The 23,617-nt window shown below is 55.2% G+C and overlaps 1 protein-coding gene across 1 annotated transcript; it reads right to left on the bottom strand.

Annotated features, from left to right (window-relative positions):
• Positions 1–656: 656 nt before the first annotated feature.
• NCLN (nicalin) lies at positions 657–23,617 on the bottom strand. Its single transcript, XM_078880955.1, has 15 exons — positions 23,335–23,617; positions 18,947–19,137; positions 16,996–17,140; positions 15,445–15,539; positions 14,958–15,038; positions 14,249–14,352; positions 13,709–13,797; positions 12,209–12,348; positions 10,545–10,723; positions 9,427–9,514; positions 9,187–9,225; positions 8,842–9,005; positions 6,365–6,418; positions 4,655–4,733; positions 657–3,985 (listed from the first exon to the last, which is right to left on the bottom strand). Exons 1-15 carry the CDS (start codon positions 23,513–23,515, stop codon positions 3,926–3,928), a joined length of 1,689 nt encoding a protein of 562 aa, XP_078737081.1. The 5' UTR covers positions 23,516–23,617; the 3' UTR covers positions 657–3,925.

The following is a 23,617-nucleotide window of genomic DNA, read 5'->3' on the forward strand; positions in this document are numbered from 1 at the left end:
CCTGCCGAGCAATGGTATGGCGACCTCCTTGGCTCCAATGGGCAGCTTGACAAACACCGCCGCAGTGTTTGCAATAATCATGTCATTGTGTAAATCTCATATCACAGTGTCCAAGAATCTCCCCTACTGTGCAAAATATTAAAATGGCCCTTGAATGACGTTTCGTGATCAATTCTTTGGAAAATCTCTGCGGCCATCTCATTTCAATGACGCTTGACGTACCACTATGGGGATTGGAGGAAAAAGTAGGACCCAAACAAAAGATACCAAGACGGGCTTCATGATCAACCGACTAACAAGTATAACCCGTAAAAACAAAGTTTTTCACTATAAATCCTTTATATGCGTGGCGGCTAGAGTCCTCTCGTCCTCTGGCTTGAGATGGCTGCCACCTATGGGTCAGATGATTGCATGGCAGCATTAAGCAATTGGTAATTAAATATAATATTTTTGTCCTAAAAAGTGTAACATTTTGGAAAAAAATTTTCACGAACATTAATTGTCACGCACAACGAGTCTGTGTGGAAAATGTCAGCTCGATTGGATCACGGGAAGTGGGTTAAAAAACGACCGAAAGATTTGTACGGTCCTAAGCAAGCAAGCAAGTGAACTTAATATAAAGGATTTAAAAAGGAACCACACCACACACACACATGGACTTGTATCACCATCTTTAGCAAATATTTTAAATTGTTCACATTTTGAGCCGAAGACAAAACACTCAACCCCGAGGGAGCGACCCCGCCACCACTCAATTTAAGCTCCGCAGATTCGACCCCTTCGCACAAGTCTCATATCACGCTCCGCCTCGCGGGGAAGGGGGCTTCATCACCGATCACAGATTTAATAAAAAAACACACCATGCAAAACCTTAGACCGCCCCCTCGATTAATCAACGCCTTTGCTCGCGACGTTCAGCGCTATCAAACCGGTGCGCGCGCTTTACAGCGCTCGTTTATTTTGGCGGCAGTAAACCGACGGGAAATTGATGAAGGAGAAAGCCCAGGGCGGAGAGGGGGGGGGGGGGTTGCGGAGAGAAGCTCGCAAAGTCCTCTTCGATTTGAGAACCCGGCGGTCATTTAGCTGTAAAGCCTAGACACGTAAAACGGTTGATCCGTGCCCGACGATTCGACGGAATTGTCAAAGAGATTCACAAGCGGCGGAATTTTCGATTGAACGAACCAATTATTTTCTGCAGGTGCCGTCGAAGTTTTTCGCGCTTGTGCCGAGAGCAGGTCTCCGGATGTGAAGAAGCTCCCCAGCGACATTGCAGCAAAACATCGGGGTGCGAAGTCGAACAACGCGCGGGGGGGGGGGGCAACACCCAGAAAACCCGCCGCACGTCTTTCCCGCCGTCAAGTTTTAACATTCGCCTCTGCGTTGTTCGATTCTTTTTGTTCACCACCCCCCCGTTACCATAAAAAAACGCGGGCCACGTCGTGGCTTGTCGCGGATAATCGATTGGCGCGCGAGCGGCTTCGACGCGTTTTCCGCGAGCGTGGCGTTTCGATTTCGATCGATCGATGAGCCGAACGCATCGTCACTTGACCCCGGGGCGCGTCCCTGCAGCGCCGTGACACCGTTGCCCGACGCGTAACAGTGCATGCAGTGTTCGGTTTGCAGGAGGGTTTTTGCCGCGATATCTTTTTCCACGAGAACGACGCCCGTTCCTACGATCTGCCGATCGTCGCGACGAGGAGATATTCCCTCGAGTTTGTAATTCCATTTCAGATTGTCACCGTCTTTTTATCGTGCCCTGGTGTGTTTCAAGTACGAGTAAAGATTGCTCAAGAGTTATTTCGACTGCAGTTAGCTCAACGTAAGCCTTGCTGCTGCCTAAAATCTCCCCCCGCCCGCAGTCATTTAGAGTTTATGCCACATGACCGACATGCTGTCAATTACTCCGGCACCAATTGAACGGGGAAAGAGCGACGATTTATGTTTTAGACCTTTAAAACGTTTGCATATTTCGTCAGGAAATAAAGCATTGCAAACAATAAAAATTAGCGACGACAATCACGACGTGACGGTATTTTGCAAGCCACACTGATACGATTATCGTGGATCTTACATTGCGTGACAGATCGTCGATTCTCCATATCGCGGCAACCCTCGTTTTTTTGTTTTACAATTCAGCTGCAGTGCTACTAGACAACACGTGCACGCACGCACGCCGACCACACGACATTGGCTCGCGTTGTTCCAATCGGCCAGGGGATGCACGAGAAACCAGCGGAGTGCGAGACGGCTCGGACTTAAACACCTTGGACAAAAGCCACACCTGGGTTGTCACAGTTGTAATTGCGGGCACAGCAGCAATGGTAGCCCAAATGACGATAACACTGTGCTGGCAATTTCTTATCAATGACGCAATCACAAATCTAAGTAACCCTCATGTCTGGACGTAATCATTGATGCAGCAATTTATCTTACTTGATGCAGCAATCGTGCTGTGACGGTTCCATCTGAAGACAGAAGCTTGTGTTGCCTCCGAAACGTCGTGATTTTTATTTTATTTTTATTGTATTAATTAAAATTTAAATTTTTTACCTATGTGACTTTACTGAAAAAACCTAAGAATATGAATCCTTGCAGTCACGAAAGCTTCAAATCTAGAATTGACCAATCCGTTCGCCAACCCACCCCCTCCCCCCCTCCACCACGACCTCGCCATTTTGGATATGTGACGATTCGGGGTCATGACTCAATTCAATAATATATTATTATTATTACTATAACTATTATTACCGTATTCTCCGGATTGTGAGATTCTCCGGAAAGGAAGGACGCATTCCAAACATGTGGCGGTGGGTGCCAAACAAGTTAAACTAATCTGGTCTCACACCACGCACATACTGGGCTATAGGATGCAACCTTTGCTTGAAAATGCAGTGGGGAAAGTGGATCTTATAATCTGGAGGATATGATAAAAAAATGTTTAACATTGTGGCGCAATGCAGACCCCCCACCCCCACTCTGCCGGACGTAGATCACATGCATCAATCTCGAAGTGCAAGTTAAATAAAAATGCATTCTCCAGTTGACACGTTCATCGCGAGAATGGACACGGATCGACCGACGGAACGAACGCGTCACGGCAAGAGTCCACAGTTCTGGCTTCCGCATCACTCACGCCATCCTCCGATCCCCCGCTTGCAACTCGCAAACGGAACGTGCGGGTGGGTGGGTAGGTGGCAGAGGTCGCAACCGGGTACCCGATACCCGTACCCTACACCCGGCTACCCGTACGGGTACCCGTTTGCGACCCTGGTGCGGCCAGGTACGGGTAGACCGTGAGTCACTGGTGAGTAACCGTTTGTCACTCATTTCCCAACGTCTTATCTCTTCTCACAATTCAAGTTCCTAGAATCAACCCACCCGCGCCTGCAACATGGCTTCATCCCAGAGGTCGCAATCAGGTACCCGATACCCGTACCCTACCCGTACCCGGTCGGGTACGAGTACGGGTACCCGTTTGCGACCCTGGTGCGGCTGGGTACGGGTACGGGTAAGGAATCAAAACCCGTTTGCGACCTCTGGTAGGTGGGGGAGGCTCTGTGTGCCCCCCCACTTCACCCTCGCCTTCTGCGTCTGCAAGTACGTGCGTGCGCATTCGTGAGTGTGTGCCTGATGCTAGCGAGCAGTAGTGACAATTTACCGAACCGGACACGGGCCTCCACTAGGTCGACTCAGCCTCAAATGAGTACCCGGTGTGGTGTGTAAAGATCACGACTGGGGAGAAAAAGGCGGCCGGGAGTGGTGTTGGCCACCCAGCCCCTTCGTTTGCCGTGCCGGCCTTCATAGGTGCTCGCTAACAGCACTTGCCCCAAACAGTCTGTGTGCCTATATTGGGTATTGTCTCTGTGTATGTGTGCGGGGATGTGTGTATGTGTGCGAGGATGTGTGTGTGTGTGATTGCTGCTGCTCACTGCAGCTTTGGCTTAGCGTTGAGTCTTCGCATGGTCTCGTACAGCAGCCCAAAGTTCTACGAAGAGGAAAAGTAACCCGTTAACTTCCGTGAAAATACATTTTTTTTTACCATACTGAAGCAGTTTTTTCTTGCTGTGGTTGTCCCACCTGATGACGATTGCTTGTGTTGCGATCGAAACGTCGTGATCTATTATTTTTCTACTTACGTGACTTTACCGAAAGAACCAAAGAGTATGGAGGAATCCGATGAGCTATTAAAGCTCTTTTTTTTAACAGATGTCCAGACATAGACATGTACAGCCCGTGTGTCAATCCACTGCTGGATGAGAGCGTCCGCACCAAACCAAGTGGATTTTTGTGGCGGATATTTGACTGGACTTTGCTATCCTGGTCAGTGCGGGTTGGTAAACAGAGCAGCACAGACGTGAGAGCGTAGATGTACGGTACAACAATTGGTTATGCTGCACTGCTATCCGCTGCAGCCTACAAGGCCTGTTCCATAGGCACGATGATGGTCGCCCATCCAAGCACTATGCGGGCTCAAACACCAACTTAGCTTCCGAGATACGATGAGATGTAGTCCCTGGGCAATGTTTTAGCATGCAATTTGATCACATTCAAGTGTTTTCATGTAAATCCCGTTTTTTACGTGGATTAGCGTAAAACCAACAACGGCTGCACCTATAATGACCATACTCCCCAATTAAAATTACCCATTTCTCACCTGTATAGCCAGGTACACCGCGCCCAGGTAGGCCGCAATCCCAACTGCCAAGATCAGGTCAAAAATTGCAGGCTTCACTCTGCCAGACGGACACGCACACACACACAAAAAAAATCTCCATCACATGGCACCTATAGACTGTTAAGGCAACCACTGATATATACACATATACAAACATATCTACAGACACACACGTACAAAGTTACACACCAATATCAACACAACCGCCATTCGCCACTAAGTGACGGTGACAACACCACGGCGCCTGTGCCAGGCCAGGTGCACTTTGAGGCCACGTGAAGTGTCGAAGGCTCGCTGACAGGAGGTCACAGGACAGACCCAGGTGCCATGGGTTGACTGAGATGACTGGCAGATTCACCAGTTACATACATACGCACAGACACACAACAAGTCTCGTACACAATTTAGAGATGATACATTTGCTAGACATACAGAGGACAAATATCCCTCATATAGCCATACAGGCTCTTGGTCGAAATGCTGTGCCGATGTTATTGAACACTGAATACCAGTTAGTAACTTAAGGCCGAATCAACTTTGAGCAAGGGCCCAGCAATCCAACTCTATAGTCGCCAGGTCTGCAGCGCAGTGTGTGCTGTCGACCCTTCCCCCAAATACAAAGATCCCCCGTATAGTCTCTAACAGACTGTTGGGGCAAGTGCTGTTAGTGAGCACCTATGAAGGCCGTCACGGCACACGTGGGGGGGGGGTGGGTGGCCAGCAACACGCCCGGCCGCCTTTGTCTCCCGAGTGTTAAGGCCGAGTGGACCTAGGGGAGGCCCAGGACCGGTTCAGATAATCGTCACCGGTGTTGGCCATGAGCGGGAATCGAACCCGTGTTGCCCGGTTCGTAGCGCAGTGCGCTAACCACTGCTACACTACCGCTCCCCCCACATCTCCCCTCACACATTGGCCACTTAAAAATAAAAAATCCAATTGTCATGTTTGTCATCGCTGTGGTGTTGATCCATAACCCACAACATTTTAGGGGGGGGGGGGGAAATCCTGCCTCGCTAGGCTCTACCGGGGAGCCCACGTGGGAGTTGTAATTATCATGGCTACGCTATCTTCTTGGTTCTTTCGGTAAAGTCACGTAGAAGGGAAATAATAAAATAATATAAATAAAACATAACAAAATACAACTATCACGACGTTTCGGCCACAATGCAAGCAGCCGTCCTCAGGTGAAGAACAGGTCTGTCGGAAAGACAGCGTCTGAATGATTTCTTGTGGTATTGTTGCAAATTCAGACGCTGTCTTTCCGACAGACCTGTTCTTCACCTGAGGACGGCTGCTTGCGTTGTGGCCGAAACGTCGTGATAATTGTATTTTATTATGTTTTGTTTTTATTATTTTATTATTTCCCTTCTACGTGACGTTACCGAAAGAACCAAGAAGACGAATCCCTGCAGTCACGAGAGCTGTAAATCAAAATTTAATGGCTACGCTAGTTTACTCAGAAAAGCCTCGCAGAGTCTCAGGACTCATTTCAAAAAGTCCCCGCCAAGTTTTCGCAGCAGCGAGAGAAGCTGCTGCTGTGTGTCTTTCCAGCTGACGTTCATCGCGAAGATGACAACGGCGATGACATTGTTGATGACCCTATTAATGACGGCAGTGATGCCGGGCCTTGTTAAATTACAATTACGAAAATGATGAAGATGATTATGATGATGGTGGCAGGTTACTCACCGATAGGCATTCATCGTCTGCTTCAGCTGATCGTAAAAGAGGAACTCTGGTTCTCTGTAACACATTGTTACAACACCGGGTCAGCGGAGCGTTGTAGGAGTTCAAAGGTCAGCTCAGCACATAATCATCAACCCCGCAGGGCCCGACAAATTCTACTCTACTTTTACTGAGAGTTCAATCTTGCAGCCAGCTATGGCTGCAGGGTTTTGGTAGTACATGTTGTTTATGCCATTTATTGTGAAAATTCCGTCACGGTTCCTATGATCACTGTTGCATTGGTTTCATGGCTTTATTTTGATTTCGAAAAGTGTTTTGGTTTAGCCATGTTTGTTTGTTGTAGTACAGAGTTAGACTGATGGCCTTAATCTAAGTTGTCTTGTGGTTGTTGTTGTTGTTGTTTGACTTGCATCCCACTGGGATTATTGCACACAGCATTGGTGTACGGTGTTTTTTTCTGCAATATTTTGCTGTCTTTTCTTGGATTTTCTGTTTGCACTCAGTCACATATTCACTTTAAGATGTTTTTTGTTCATGTTTTTGTTTTTTGTTTGTTGCGGTTGCACCCGATTCAAGAGCCGAATGGCTCACAGGGCTATACCTAATAAATTAACTTGAATCTTGTTGGTTTATTTAAATCCCCGCCGGCCTTTGTCCAACCGGCAGTATTCATGAGTACGCCAGTTAGTTGATCGGCTGGTCACGTGCGGTGGTGTATATTACAGGGTGCTTCTAAAAAATTTTAACACTTCCGAGATTTTGAAACGATACCACAAGAAATGTGCCTCCGGGCTCTGGAGACCACCTGGAGAAGATTCCGGGCACGCGTTGACAACGATGGCGAGGAAGTGGAGACTCTTTGACTTTTTTAAGCTATTAACATACATTTGTTATCATTTTAACACGTGTAGGCTTTCGCGACCAATATTATTCATAATCAACGTTTTTGGCTTCAGATCGCGTTATTTATAAATGTGTCGTAACCCTCCACCACCCGACACGGCCAATCAGTAAAAAAGTGTCACGTTGACAAAGGATAAATGTTGTGGTTTCATGCTTCAACACACCGGTGGGCTAAAGCAGTGAACTATTTGTCTTTTGTCAACGTGACACTTTTTTACTGATTGGCCGTGTCGGGTGGTGGAGGGTTACGACACATTTATAAATAACGCGATCTAAACCCAAAAACGTTGATTATGAATTTGTTATCATGTTACAGTGTATTATCCCATATAAGTGTTGACATTTTTGGAAGCACCCTGTATAATGTGGGTACACTCCCACCCCCGTTCAAGATATCTTGGCCAGCATGCAAGAGTAGGCTAAATACACTCCAGCAGGGCCTCTCTACGGCTCCATCTTTGCCGAGGGCCCTCCCGCCAGCGGTGCCGTTAGCCCAGAGGTCGCAAACGGGTTTTGATTCCTTACCCATACCCGTACCCGGCCGCACCAGGGTCACAAACAGGTACCCGTACCCGTACCCGGCCGTACCCGTACCCTACCCGGCCGGGTATGGGTAAGGAACGGGTATCGGGTACCTGATTGCGACCTCTGGGATGAAGCCATGTTGCAGGCGCGGGTGGGTTGATTCTAGGAACTTGAATTGTGAGAAGAGACAAGACGTTGGGAAATGAGTGACAAACAGTTATTCACCAGTGACTCACGGCCTACCCGTACCCGGCCGGGTACGGGTAGCCGGGTATCGGGTAGGTTACGGGTATCGGGTACCCGGTTGCGACCTCTGCGTTAGCCAAGCCACTGCGGGGTCGCACCTTTGCGCATTTTTCGCCACCTTGGCGAGGACTCTAAAGCGTCAGCTCTGGACGTTATTCAACCAGCGAAGCCTCGCCGAGACTTTTCACCGACTGTCGGCTGCTACACATTTCCACGCGATAAGCCACTTCGTTGAGGTATCATTCGTGGCCAGTGGGCCTTACCTGCTAAAATAAAGGTCAATTTGTTTTTTGCTTTGCGATTTGCTAAACCTTTCCCTAACTTTTCACTCATATCGTGTTTTTTCGCATTGTTTGTTGTTGTAACTTTCTGACTCCCGTGCCCCCACTGAACATCTGTAAAAAGAGCTTCATGGCTCATCGGATTCCTCCAGTATAAACAAAGATTAAATCGTCGAGATAATGACTAAAATGTCCATAACCATCGTTTGTTCCAATTGCCGATTCTGATGGCACCTCTTGTGTGCGCGCACGTTGCGCGTGTCTGGCGCTACCTCGCCTGGCATCCGGGCGCCTGGCAACCGAGCGCCTGGCAACCGAGCGCCTGGCAACCGAGCGCCTGGCAACCGAGCGCCTGGCAACCGAGCGCCTTGCAACCGAGCGCCTGGCAACCGAGCGCCTGGCAACCGAGCGCCTGGCAACCGAGCGCCTGGCAACCGAGCGCCTGGCAACCGGGCGCCTGTCAACCGAGCGCCCGGCAACCGAGCGCCCGGCAACCGAGCGCCTGGCAACCGAGCGCCTGGCTACCTCTTGTCGGCGCGCACGTTGTGCGTGCGGACATCCTTGAGGTAGCGCCCCATGTGGTGCTCGAGTGTCGTCACGAGCGCGTGGTCCGGCCCCACGAGCGGAGCGGCGCGCGGCTGCGACGCCAGCCAGTCCACCATGGCGCCCATCTGCTCCTCCTGCAGGCGCTGGTGGGTGGAAGGGGGTGGGGGGACAGTAGGGTTACAGGCCTAGTGGGGTGGCAGGGGTGTATGGGTGGCAGGGGTGCAGCGATGTCAGCAGAGTAGGGGTGCAAGGGTAAAGGGGTAGGCCGACAGGCTGGAGGGGGCACGCACGGGAGGGGTTGTCGGAACCGTTTGTCCCACTTACCAGTTGCTCCGAGAACACCTCAAACTCTCCTGTCGTGCCCTGGGATGAGACACAGAGGACGGGCGACACGGCGATAAGACGCAGGCAACAGCAAGATGGACACGTATCTATCAAGAAGAACGGTTTTTTTTTATGAACCGGGAAAGCCCAACTCTCAGGAAGGGGGCGATATTGAAGAATGGTTTCCAAACCCCTCAATTGGCAAGTGATTGATCACGTGCGGCCAGCATGCCCTCTCACCTTCCCCGTGAGGTTGTAGATGTACCGCGCCAGCGCCTCGCCCAGGATCTTCACGTTCCGACTCAGCTTCGTGATGTCCACCTGGGACCTGCACCGGCACACGAGTGGGACACACCCGCGCGTGGTCAACATTCCGTGCGTCCCGGCGTCTGTGTAGAGGAGTAAAATGGGGACGTGACGTAGGTGTGCCGTTGAGTGCACATGACGTCACGTCTCCTAGGGTACTTAAGGGATACCCCGTGATGTAAGCGGGGTCACTGTGGGAATGGGTAGAGTAAGCAGGGTGAAGAGGGAACCAGGGGTAGAGAGAGGGATCGAGTGGTGAGTCTGGGGAGAAGCCGGTGGTAGCCGTAGAGGTGCTTCTCTCTCCGCTCGGTGGAGTCGGCAGAGTCCACGATCCGACACGAGAGAGAGACCGGAGCTAGCCGGCAGGGACCCGGACTCAGAGTAGGACCCTTAGTCCCTGGGAGTTGTGTACCCTGCTGTGTAATATTGATAAGCTTTAATAAACCCTGGCGGAAGCCCATAACCTACCTCCGTCTACGAGTACGTCTGCGTGGCGCGTCCATGTTGGTGCGAGTTTGCTCGTGTGAGCATGCTAGCAAGCGTGCGACGGGTTTCAGGGCGAGCGTGTGTGTGTGTGGAGCGGTAATGCATGGGTAAGCGTGCCGACACTACGAACCCGGCGACCCGAGTTCGATTACCGCTCACGGCCAACGCCAGTGAGCATTATCTGAACCATTCCTGGGCCTCTACTAGGTCGACTCAGCCTGAAATGAGTACCTAGTGCGGGTGTGTACACATTACCACTGGGGAGACAAAGGCGGCCGGGCGTGGTGTTGGCAAGCCACCCCCTCGTGTGCCATCCCGGCCTTCATAGGTGCTCCTCGCTAAACAGCACTTGCCCCAACAGTCTGTTCAGGCTACACGGGGGACCTTTCTCTGTCTCGCACGTGCGGCATGTGCCGCGCAGCAAATGCACGCGGGCGCGATTTCGCGCAAGCACGCTGCCGGGCCTGCAAGCGTGCCGTTGCGGAGGCCCGTACCTAGCCCCCCCCCCTGCCCCTTCCCCACACCCCCCCCCCCCCCCCATCGTCCCCCACTCCCCGCCGCCGCACCCGACATCGGCGATGGTGGCGCGCTCGGGCCGGCGGTGCGTGTCGAGGCGCGAGGCCGTGAACGCGGGCAGGCGGCGGATGCCGAAGCGCTCGTGCTCCCACGCCAGCGTCTCCTCCGCCAGGTTGATCTTTTTGTGCAGCATGGAGAAGCGCAGCGACGGGTGCTGGCTCGCCGCCACCTGCTCGGTGCGACAGGAGGCCACGTCGGCAGGAGGTCACGTCGGCAGGAGGTCACGGGGCAGACTCGGGTGTTGTGGGTGAAATTACCGAGATGACCGCCACCTGTGCCTCCCCCCCCCCCCCCGACGCCGTGCCAACTCACTCGCTCACGCGCGCGCACACACACACTCGCGCAGGTGTACGCGTAGCCACATGTGACATGAAGCTGGGGACACAGGAAGACAACGCAAAGACGACAACGGGCGATGGGGGGGGGGGGCGCAAAAGAGACGCGATCATTCAGATAGACACGGGTACACACGTAGACGTGCGGACACAGAGACACGGGGTATACGGGGACACATAGAGGCATGAAAATATAGGGACAACAACAGGTCATGGGAGAGACACGGGCACACAAAAAGCAATAGGTACACAGTGACAGAGAGACACAAAGGTACGGAGGGAAGGGACGGACCGAGTTTGTGGAAGAGTCAGACGGCGACGGGGTGTGGATGGGCTCACGCATTCCAGCCCCTCAAGGAAGGGAAGCGATCGACAGAGTGAGGCCAGCAAGTGAGCGAGCGGGCCAGACGGAGCGTGAGTGAGCCAGACGATGCGTTGGCGAGCCAGACGGTGCGTTGGCGAGCCAGACGGTGCGTTGGCGAGCCAGACGGAGCGTTGGCGAGCCAGACAGTGCGTTGGCGAGCCAGACGGTGCGTTGGCGAGCCAGACGGAGCGTTGGCGAGCCAGACGGAGCGTTGGCGAGCCAGACGGTGCGTGGGCGAGCCAGACGGTGCGTTGGCGAGCCAGACGGAGCGTTGGCGAGCCAGACGGAGCGTGAGCGAACGAGCCAGACGGAGCGTGGGCGAGCCAGACGGAGCGTGAGCGAGCCAGACGGAGCGTTCGCGAGCCAGACGGAGCGTGAGCGAACGAGCAAGACGGAGCGTGGGCGAGCCAGACGGAGCGTGAGCGAACGAGCAAGACGGAGCGTGGGCGAGCCAGACGGAGCGTTCGCGAGCCAGACGGAGCGTGAGCGAACGAGCCAGACGGAGCGTGAGCGAGCCAGACGGAGCGTTCGCGAGCCAGACGGAGCGTGAGCGAACGAGCAAGACGGAGCGTGGGCGAGCCAGACGGAGCGTGAGCGAGCCAGACGGCGCGTTCGCGAGCCAGACGGAGCGTGAGCGAACGAGCCAGATGGAGCGTGGGCGAGCCAGACGGAGCGTGAGCGAACGAGCCAGATGGAGCGTGGGCGAGACAGACGGAGCGTTCGCGAGCCAGACGGAGCGTGAGCGAGCGAGCCAGACAGCGAGTAAACGAGCGACCCAGACGGAGCACGAGCATGCGAACAAGCTAGAGCGAGCGAGTCAGCGGGCGGGCGAGCGAGCGAAACAGACCCCCGGGTGCGAGCGAACAAGCTGAGGAGCGAGCGTGCGTGACGGACAGACAGACGAGAGCGAGCGAGCGAGACAAGACGGGCGTTTGAGCGAGTGAAGGGGCCTCACGTATTCGAGCTCCTTGAGGAAGGCGTAGGGGGGGGTGCCCTCCTTGGGGGGCTTCGACACGTGCAGGTGGAGGCTGTCGCCGCTGCCCAGCGTGTCGAGGCACAGCACGAACGCTACGCTGTCCTGCAGCCAGCTCGCATCTGCGCCGACACGGACGCCTCAACCGGTCACCGCAGCCGATGGCCACACGCAGTCGCTGGCCCCCAATCGATCATTTGATCGTACACGAGAGGATTTTTTGAGGTTAGATCGCGTAATATGTCGTTTAAACCTGCCACTGCCCGACACGTAAACACAACGTGCCAATTCGTTGCTAATTCAGCACACCGGTGTGTCGGAGAGTAAACCCACAAGACTTATTAGAGTTGTCAAAGTTGTGGGTTTACGATACATTTATATTTACACAATCTAACCCCAAAAAACCTCTAAAATGGATAATATTGGTCGCGAAAGCCTATGTGTTAAACTGATAATTTTATTGAAGTATCAATTCAGCCACAGTAGACTCTCCATTATCCGCGTACAGTTTATCCGATGTGCGGATTAACCGCACACCGAAGATTTTGCCATGAATTAATAACTCATTGATTTTTCCTTAAGTCCAAACTGATCATCTAAGAGTTACACATTGTTATTTGTTATTCTTGGAAATGTTTATTCCAAGTCACGTGCTTAAACCGAACAAACATGCGCTCCGGTTAACTCGAAATCCATGCGATTGCCGCGACAGTAAAGTAGTTGCAATATCTTTACGACAGTGGGGCGGAGTTTGATTGATGTCGATTGGCGTGGCTCTGCTGTCATCCACTTAGTGGCCCGAATATTCTGCTGGGCGGGCGCAGGAAATTGTTATCAATGCACGCGCATTGATTGGTCGATCGTTTTTGGCACAGAGATCAGCGGAAAATGGTCTCATTTTTGGATTATCCACGGCCGTCCTCTCTGTCATAAGTTTAAAGGGTTCCGGAGACACTTGTAAAGGTAACTTCTTTATTACAATCCAACAGTCCAACAGTCCTGATACTCTGTAACAACTCCCAGGTACACAGCCTAGGTACACAGCCTAGATACACTACTCTGGCTACGCTCTGGAACTCGGCCTCACAAGGTCGTAGAGTCGGGAGTTCCAGAGTCCCACCACTCGTTCTCACAGCATCCCAGGGTCCTCAGATGACTTGGTCTTGGGTCTTGGGTCTTGAGCTACGACTGGCCCTGATCGTCCAGGGAGCTCCCCTTTTATGCCTAGTCCCCAACGAAGGGTGGGGCCGTGTGCGCCCCCAGATATCCCACAGAGCACACACAGCCCCCCCCCCGTTGGTGGCGCCAAGCGGCTTAAGCGCCTGGCCCGCCCAGGGTCCCAGAGCCTCCAGCAGCCCCTCCCTTCTTATGTCACTACATAAGCGAGCAGCGGCAACGCAGTGGTTAGCGCACTGCGCCACGAACCCCAGCCACCCGAGTTCGATTCCCGCTCGTGGCCAACACCGGCGAAGATCATCTTACCCGTGTGATCCAGGTTGTCCTCCAGCCAGCGCTTGGTTCCCTGGTATCCGAACTTCCCGCCGCCCGACAGGAAGAACAGGAGGTTGTACCTGGAGGCATGGGTTGGGGCGACAACCTTTAATGTGCAGCGAGTGGCTACGCTTAAAGGAAGAGTAGCGGGTGGGTGCGCGTGTGCATCTGTGCGTGTCTGTCTGGGTGGAGCGGTGGAGCAGTGGTTAGCACACTGCGCTACAAGCCCAGCAACCCAAGATCGATTCTCATTCACGACCTACATAACTGGGAAATATCTGAACCATTCCTGGGCCTCTCCTAGGTGGACTCGGCCTTAAAATAGTACTTGGCGAGGTTTGTCCTCATCACCCCTGGAAGAGACAAAGGCAGCCGGGTGTGGTGCTGGCCACCCACCCCCTCGTGTACCGCGCCGGCCTTCATAGGTGCTCGCTAACAGCACTTGCCCCAGCATTGTGTCGAGGCTATACGTGGGATCTTTGTCATCTGTGTACGTGACTGTGGGCCCCGTGCGTGCGTGCGTGAACCCACGCGGCGTGCGTGCGCTTGTGTGTGTAGAGCTTGGAGAAGAGACGCGCCAACTCCAGCAGCGCCGCTACTCCGCTCCCGTTGGAGTCCGCGCCAAACGACAGCCACTGCACACAAAGACAAAGGTTACCCCTCCCCCGTCCCCCTCCCATCCCGTAGACCTTAACAGAATGTTGGGGCAATTGCTTCAAGCGAGCCGCAGCTATTAAGGCCGGCACGACGGGGGTTGTGTGGCCAGCAACTCGCGCGGAAGCCTCCCCAGTGCCGATGTTTCGTACACACTGCAGCAGGTGCTCACTTAAGGTCAAGTAAAGCTACCGGAGGCCAAGCACCAGCTGAGATATTTGCCACCGAATCGACACACAGATCTCCCGGGGTCGTCGAGCAGTGTTCACACACACACGCACGCGGATTTCAGAAGAAGTTCCGTAAATGTCATCTTCAGTGTCCCTTCTCTCAGACTTTATATTATTTCATCTGGTGATGCCCCATTGTGCCTCAGCAGCTCTGTTACAAGGATGACCGTAGCCATCTCGTTCGTTCCAAATGGAAATTTCTCCATTTCGTGATCGAAGCACAATGGGAAAAATGTTCGTTATTTCAACAGAATTTTTTTAAACATCATTTGAATATTCTGTTCCTTTCCTTGCGAGCAAACTGACGGGGGGGGGGGGGTGCGGTGAGACACATGAAGAGGTGCGTCGACACTGACCGGAGCGAGTCCCAGCGAGTCGTAATGAGCCACAATCACGATGGTCGGCAAATCGTCTCCCCCCAGACCAGGCAGCCGGCCCTGTGCCACAACCACCGTCACAACCACCACAATCACCGCCACAACCACCACAACCACCGCCACAACCACCACAACCACTGCCACAACCACCACAACCACCGCCACAACCACCACAACCACCGCCACAACCACCACAATCACCGACGTCAGCAGCAGCACCAATTCCACCATCACCAGTATCGGCAGCATCATCGCCGCTGTCACCATAACCAGCACGAGATCCACCACCAGCAGTCATCACCGCTGTCACCATTCACCACCACCTCCACCAGCAGCAAAACCACCTCCACCACCAGCACCGCCACCATCAGCAAAACCACCACCAGCACCATCACCACCACCACCACCACTGTGGTTTGTTTTGGAGGGGGGGGGGGGGCGGCAATAGGGCGTCTTAATTGGGCACCTCGATGCTGGCGATTGGCCAGTCCGGCAGGGCCTTGCTTTGGCCTCCGCTTGCCACCATCTGGAAGCCGTTGGCTGTCGCCGTGCTCAGCATGACTACACGGGGAGGGGGCACACGGAGAGGGAAGGGTTAGGGGTGTGTGGGGAGTGGTAGTACAGTGGTTAGCGCGCTGCGCTACAAGCCCGGCGGCCCGAGTTCAATTCCAGCTCACGGCCAACACCAGTGACGATTATCTGAACTGGTCCTGGGCCTCACCTTGGTAGCCTCAAATGAGTAACTGGTGCAGTGTGTTAGCATCGTCCCTGGGGAGACAAAGGCGGCCGGGCGTGGTGCTGGCCACCCACCCCTCGTCAACAGCACTTGCCCCAACAGTCTGTTAAGGCTATATGGGGGACCTTCGTCTTGTCTTTGTGTGTGTGGGGAGTGGTAGTGCAGTGATTAGCGGACTGCATTACGCGATAGATTCCTGCTCATAGCCAATGGACCAATCCTGGGCCACCCTTACGATGACTCAGCCCTAAATGAGTACGTGGTACAGTGAAAACATCATGTATGGTGCTGACAATGCCACTTCCTCACGTGCCATACAGGCTGGTGTGAGTCGCAGAGTGGTTCGGTGATTGGTTGAATCGGCGAGGTTATCGATTAAGATTTTAACATTTTCAATCACTCATTTGGAATCTACGTAGAAAGCAGCAGACCCGACTGTGAAACCTTGGTGGAGGCCTTCAGATAAGAAGTCATGACACACAGTGCGGCTTCCCTCAATAACCTAGCAGAAGAATAATAATTGACAAACGCTTGATTTTTTGGTGTGCACCTAGCCTGGCACATACCCCGAGTGCGGGCACCCTGCGCGTGTGCACAAGCCCGGCGCGTGCCCTCAGCGCGTGCACCCCCTTGTGTGCGTGCACCTAGCCTGGCGCGTACCCCCAGCGTGCATCAGAGGTCGCAACCGGGTACCCGATACCCGTACCCTACCCGATACCCGGCTATCCGTACCCGGCCGGGTACGGTTACCCGTTTGCGACCCTGGTGTGGCCGGGTACGGGTACGGGTAGGCCGTGAGTCACTGGTGAGTCACCGTTTGTCACTCATTTCCCAACGTCTTGTCTCTTCTCACAATTCAAGTCCGTAGAATCAACCCACCCGCGCCTGCAACATGGCTTCATCCCAGAGGTCGCAATCAGGTACCCGATACCCGTACCCTACCCGTACCCGGCCGGGTACGGGTAGGGTACGGGTACGGCCGGGTACGGGTACCCGTTTGCGACCCTGGTGCGGCCGGGTACGGGTAAGGAATTAAAACCCGTTTGCGACCTCTGGCGTGCATGCACCTAGCCCGGCGCGTACCCCCAGCGTGCATGCACCTAGCCCGGCGCGTACCCCCAGCGTGCATGCACCTAGCCTGGCGCGTACCCCCAGCGTGCATGCACCTAGCCTGGCGCGTACCCCCAGCGTGCATGCACCTAGCCTGGCGCGTACCCCCAGCGTGCATGCACCTAGCCTGGCGCGTACCCCCAGCGTGCATGCACCTAGCCCGGCGCGTACCCTGCGCGGCGGAGGCGTGCTGCAGGGCGGTGGAGGCGGCGTGGAGCTGCTCGTGGATGGAGAGCAGCTCCTCGTCCTCCTGCGCCAGGTACACCGGCACCGCCGTCTCCATCATCAGCAGCTCCGGCTCCACCTCCCGCAGCCGCTGTGCCACGTGGCGGGGGGGGGGGAAGGGGGGTGGGGGCGAGGGGGGGGGCGTGAGGGGGGCGAGCGAATTAATTTGGATTTGTCTTGCGCTCGTCCGCGTAACGAGATGATCGGAGAGCGCCACACGCACACACACCACACGCACACACACCACACGCACACACACACACCACACACCACACACACCACTCGCACACACACCACGCACACACACACGCACTCTCCGATTAGCACGGTTGGCTACGTACGCTGCGAAAGAAGTTCAACATACACCAGACGCGCACACGCACGCGCACACACACGCGCACACACGCACACACACACGCACGCGGACACACGCACACACGCACACACACACGCACACACACACACGCACACACACACGCACACACGCACGCACACACACACGCACACACACACACTCACACGCACGCACGCACACACACACACGCACGCACACACACACACACACACGCACACACACACGCACACACGCACGCACACACACACGCACACACACACACTCACACGCACGCACACACACACACGCACGCACACACACACACTCACACACACGCACGCACACACACACACGCACGCACACACACACACACGCACGCAGATCCCCCACTTGGGAGGTGCCGCGGCAGCCCAACAGTGGCGCGTTCGCCGCTCTTTGCAGAGGTTCGTGGTTCGAATCTAGCGGCCGCCCTGGTTCGAATCTAGCGGCCGCCCTGGTTATTATCATCATTGCGGTGTGTGTATTAGCCCGTGATAACAATAACACGCGCCGTCCCTGTCACTCACAGTGGATGTTCAAGATGCCGTGGCATCATTTGCAAGAGCAGACCATTGTGTGCCACCGGCATCGTGGTCTAGATGTGCCAAATTTGAAAATTTACAGCGCAAATTACCTAATCGGGATTGTACACAGCAGCAAACATCGCCCCCGTGCGGTATAAGGTGACTGTGGTTCAGCGATGGGCATTCGCCTGCCAGTAGACGGATGGACGAGTGGATAGGTAGAAAATGAGTGGAGCGGGTGAGTTAATGAGCAAGGGGATGGGCGAGTGAGCAGTTGAATGAGCTGCTGAGTGAGCGGGTGAGTAAGCGTGCTAACGGTTGAGTAAGCGGGTGAGCGGGTGAGTGTGTGGCTGAGCAAATGAGCGGCTGAGTGAGCGGTTGAGCTCGCGGGTGAGTGGGTGAGTACGTGAGTGTGCGCGCGCGAGCAAAGTGAGTGGGTAAGCAAGTGAACGGGTGAGCGAGCTGGCGGGCGAGCTGGCGGGCGGCAGAGGTCGCAACCGGGTACCCGATACCCGTACCCTACCCGATAACCGGCTACCCGTACCCGGCCGGGTACGGGTACCCGTTTGTGACCCTGGTGTGGCCGGGTACGGGTAGGCCGTGAGTCACTGGTGAGTAACTGTTTGTCACTCATTTCCCAACGTCTTGTCTCTTCTCACAATTCAAGTTCCTAGAATCAACCCACCCGCGCCTGCAACATGGCTTCATCCCAGAGGTCGCAATCAGGTACCCGATACGGGTACGGCCGGGTACGGGTACAGGTACCCGTTTGCGACCCTGGTGCGGCCGGGTACGGGTAAGGAATCAAAACCCGTTTTCGAGCTCTAGCGGGCGGGCGGGCTAGTGGGTGAGTACGTGAGTGAGCGCGCGAGTAAAGTGAGTGGGTAAGCAAGTGAACGGGTGAGCGAGCAAGTGGGTGAACTGGCGGGTGAGCTGGCGGGCGAGCTGGCGGGCGAGCTGGTGGGCGAACTGGCGGGCGAGCGAGCTAGCTAGCGCGAACCTCGAGCGCATCGCCGGGGAGGCTGCCGAGGTCGGGCGGCAGCAAGATGACGATGGCGGCCGCGGCCTGCGCCAGCGCGTGGCGCAGCGTGTGCAGCGACAGCTCCGAGAGGCGCAGCAGCACGCAGCGGCGGGACAGCCCGTCGGCGTCGCCCGAGCGCGCCTCCGCGTTCACGATGGCGTTCCGAGAGCCTGCGCGGCCACAGAGACAAAGGTCACCCCGTGCAACCTCGACGCACCGTCGGGGGAGGGCAAGTGCTGTTTTGCGGGTCGAGCCCTTCGAAGGCCGGGCAGGGTACGCGACGGGGTCGCGTGGCCAGTGCCGCGCCGGGCCGCGATGTTTACACGGCCGCACCAGGTACTCGTTTGAGTCGACCACATATACGTGCACGCACGCACGCACAGACAAAAACACACACATACGCCACACGTACAAAATCACTCGTAGAGATAAACATACTAGCAGGCACACACTGCAGGAACGAGTACATCAAGAATAAGACACACACACACAGTGACACCTCAACACAGAGACATTATAAAGACACGAAAATAACACACATAATATAGGATACACACACATTATGACAACGACAGAAACCCCACGTGTAAGCCTTTAACAAACTGCTGGGGCAAGTGCTGTTAGCGAGCACCTATTAAAGCCAAGACGGCACATATGGAGCAGGTGGCCAGCACCGTGCCTGGCCGCCTTTGTCTCCCCAGTGGCGATGTGTACACGTACGTAGCCACTCTAAGAAGAAAATACTCAGTGTATAACAATAATAATGATACAGCGTGAAAGTAACAATGTGGATAGTCCCGTTTAAATCCACTGCTGGATGAAGGCCTGACAAAGCCGTGCCTGTCAAAGGGGTTGACTGACCGTACTTCACCACGCTGGACAGTGCGGCAGACGTTAGCCGTGGCAACTCGGATAGCCAGGTTCAGAGTGCAGCGCGCTAACCACTGCGCCACCGCTACCCACATACATTACACACACACTAGACATTACACACACACTAGACATTACACACACACACTAAAACATTACACACACACTATACATTACACACACACTAAGACATTACACACTACACACACACACTACACACACAGACAGACACACACACACTACACATTACACACACACTAGACACTACACACACACTAAGACATTACACACACACTACACATTACACACACACTTGACATTACACACAGACACTACACACATACACTACACATTACACACATACACTACACATTACACACACACATACACTACACATTACACACACTACAGATTACACACACTACACACACACTACACTAGACAGTATACACACACACTAGACATTACACACACACACACACTAGACATTACACACACACACTACACACATACACTACACATTACACACACACATTACACACACTACACATTACACACACTACACACACTACACACACTACACATTACACACACACACACTACACATTACACACACACACACTACACATCACACACTACACACACTACACATTACACACACACTACACATTACACACCAGAGGTGGGACAAAGTCATTGTTATGCAAGTCCAAGTCGAGTCGCAAGTCATCAAATTCATGACTCGAGTCTGACTCGAGTCCAAGTCACATGACTCGAGTCCACACCTCTGTTACACACACACTACACATAACACACACACTAAGACATCAACACACACACACATTACACACACACTACACATCACACACACACTAGACATTACACACACACACTACACACATACACTACACATTACACACACACACTACACATTACACACACACACTACACACACTACACATTACACACACACTAAGACATCAACACACACACACGTGCCCTCTGTTGTCCTCTACGTATCGCCATCTTCTCTTGTGTCTATTGCCCTCCTGTCTCCCAGTATCTCCACCACCGTCTCCCCCTATCATCTCCCAGTGTCTCCACCACCGTCTCCACCACCGTCTCTCCCTCTCATCTCCTAGTGTCTCCACCACCGTCTCCCCCTATCATCTCCCAGTGTCTCCACCAGTCTCCACCACCGTCTCCACCACCGTCTCCCCCTATCATCTCCCAGTGTCTCCACCACTGTCTCCACCACCGTCTCTCCCTCTCATCTCCCAGTGTCTCCACCACTGTCTCCACCACCGTCTCCCCCTATCATCTCCCAGTGTCTCCACCACCGTCTCCCCCTATCCCACTACCACTGCTGCACCACGAGGCTCTATCCTGTCTCCCTGCTGCCCCCCCTTCTGCTGTGTCACGTGTCCCTGCGTCTCCCCACCCCCACAAGGGTTTAAATCTCTCTAAGGGATATTTTCCGGAGTTCAGCCACGGGTAGCTCCTAGCTGAATGAGAACCATGGTCTCTCCGCCAATGCCTCACCTCCCCCCCATTCTCATCATCGGCCATGGTCCATCCACTGCTGGATGAATGCCCCTTCCCAACGCCGTCGCGACCTCGCCCCTGCGAATTCACCGATCTCACCGCTCCATCTCCGCGGTGGACGTGCCCTCCAGAACGTGTTCTCTGCTTTGGCTGTCATTCACCCACCGATCCTCGGCCATTATCACCATCATCATCACCACCATCATCATCATCATTAACACCACCATCATCACCATCATCATCACCACCACCACCACCACCATAATCATCATCACCACCACCACCATAATCATCATCACCACCAACATCATCATCATCGTCACCACCACCACCACCACCATCATCACCACTACCACCACCATTATCATCATCACCATCATCACCACTACCATCATCACCACCACCATCATCCCGGCGTGTCCTACTCGTCACGCTGTGGTGTCTCTCTGAGTTGTGTTTGTTCCCCGACCCACGTCTGCCTATTTTTGTCTCTCGGATGCCACCCCCAAATCTGCCCCCCAATCTCCACCCCCCCCCCTGCAATTCCTTTCATCTGCACCGCCCCCCGCCCACCCTTATTTCCTGTTCCTGATGCGGGATTCCTCGTCTCCTGTCCCCCCCCATGCCCCAACCATCATCCCTGGCTGGCTGCTATCTTACTCTCAACCATCACCACCTTGGCTGTCCGTGTCCCCCTGCTGCTGCTACTGCTGCTACTACTGCTGTTTCAAGTCCACGAAGCTGTGGCCTTTGCTGCCCCACCCACCACCACCACCACCTTGCTGCCCCCTCTCTGCCCCCCACCCACCCACCACCACCTTGCTGCCCCCTCTCTGCCCCCCCCACCCACCACCACCACCTTGCTGTGCCCTCTCTGCCCCCCCCCACCCACCACCACCACCACCTTGCTGTTCTCTCTCTGCCCCCCACCCACCACCTTGCTGCCCCCTCTCTGCCCCCCACCCACCACCACCACCTTGCTGATCCCTCTCTGCCCACCACCACCACCACGTTGCTGTGCCCTCTCTGCCCCCCCACCCACCACCACCACCTTGCTGCCCCCCCACCCACCACCACCACCTTGCTGATCCCTCTCTGCCCACCACCACCACCACGTTGCTGTGCCCTCTCTGTCCCCCCACCCACCACCACCACCTTGCTGCCCCCCCACCCACCACCACCATCTTGCTGATCCCTCTCTGCCCACCACCACCACGTTGCTGTGCCCTCTCTGCCCCCCCACCCACCCCCACCACCTTGCTGCCCCCTCTCTGCCCCCCACCACCACCACCACCTTGCTGTGCCCTCTCTGCCCCCCACCCACCACCACTCCACGTGTCCGCGTGACGTCTCCCATCAACTGCTGCCCTCCCTGCTGGTCACCCCACCCCCCGCCTCTTCGCTCTGTCCAGCATGTCTATGTTGAACTTCTTTCGCACCGTACGTAGCCCACCGTGCTAACCCCCCCCCCCCCACTCTTTACAGTCCACACGCTGCCCCCCAACCCAGCTCGCCCCCCCCCCCCCCCGGCTAAGCGCTCTTTGTCGTCCCCAACTGCGCTGCCCCCCCCCCCACCCCCCTTTCTTTGTCACTGCCCCCCACAGTGTTGCTGCCCGCCACCACCACCCACTGATTTGACGCTGCCCCTCACTGTGATTGTCTCTGTCCACCCGGCTGTCACCCCCACCCACCCCCATCTCTCCTGCCCCCCCTCCCATCTCTCATGCCCCCCCCACGCCCCCCTCCCTGCCCCCACCCTGCCCTACTCCCTGCCCCCCCCCGCTCCCCTCCCTGCCCCCCTCCCTGTGCTGCTGCCCGCCACCACCACCACCCACTCTGATTTGACGCTGCCACTCACTGTGATTGCCCCTGCCCACCCGGCTCTCACCCCCCATCTCCCCTGCCCCTCCCTCCCTGCCCCCTCCCCCCACTGCCCCCCCCCCTCCCCGCACCGTGCTGCTGCCCGTGGATGTCGAACTGCGCGGCCCGCATGGCCGGGAACTCGTGGGCCGCTTGGGCCGGAGCTGCCCGCGACAGCAGCAGCGCGGCTGCGGGCAGCAGCAGGAGCAGCAGCCCCGCGGGCACGGCGCCTTTGCACAGCCCCTCGAGCACATCGCCCGCGTCTCCCAGCATCGTCCACCGCCGGCTGAGTCGATCGATCGATCGATCGGATTTTAGTCGACCGCTTGAGACGCGCGCGTGGAGGGGAAAGGTGGCGGAGGCGCGTGCTGCGGG

The sequence above is a fragment of the Lampetra fluviatilis genome, chromosome 59 (assembly GCF_964198595.1).
Source record: "Lampetra fluviatilis chromosome 59, kcLamFluv1.1, whole genome shotgun sequence".
Lineage (NCBI taxonomy): Eukaryota > Metazoa > Chordata > Hyperoartia > Petromyzontiformes > Petromyzontidae > Lampetra > Lampetra fluviatilis.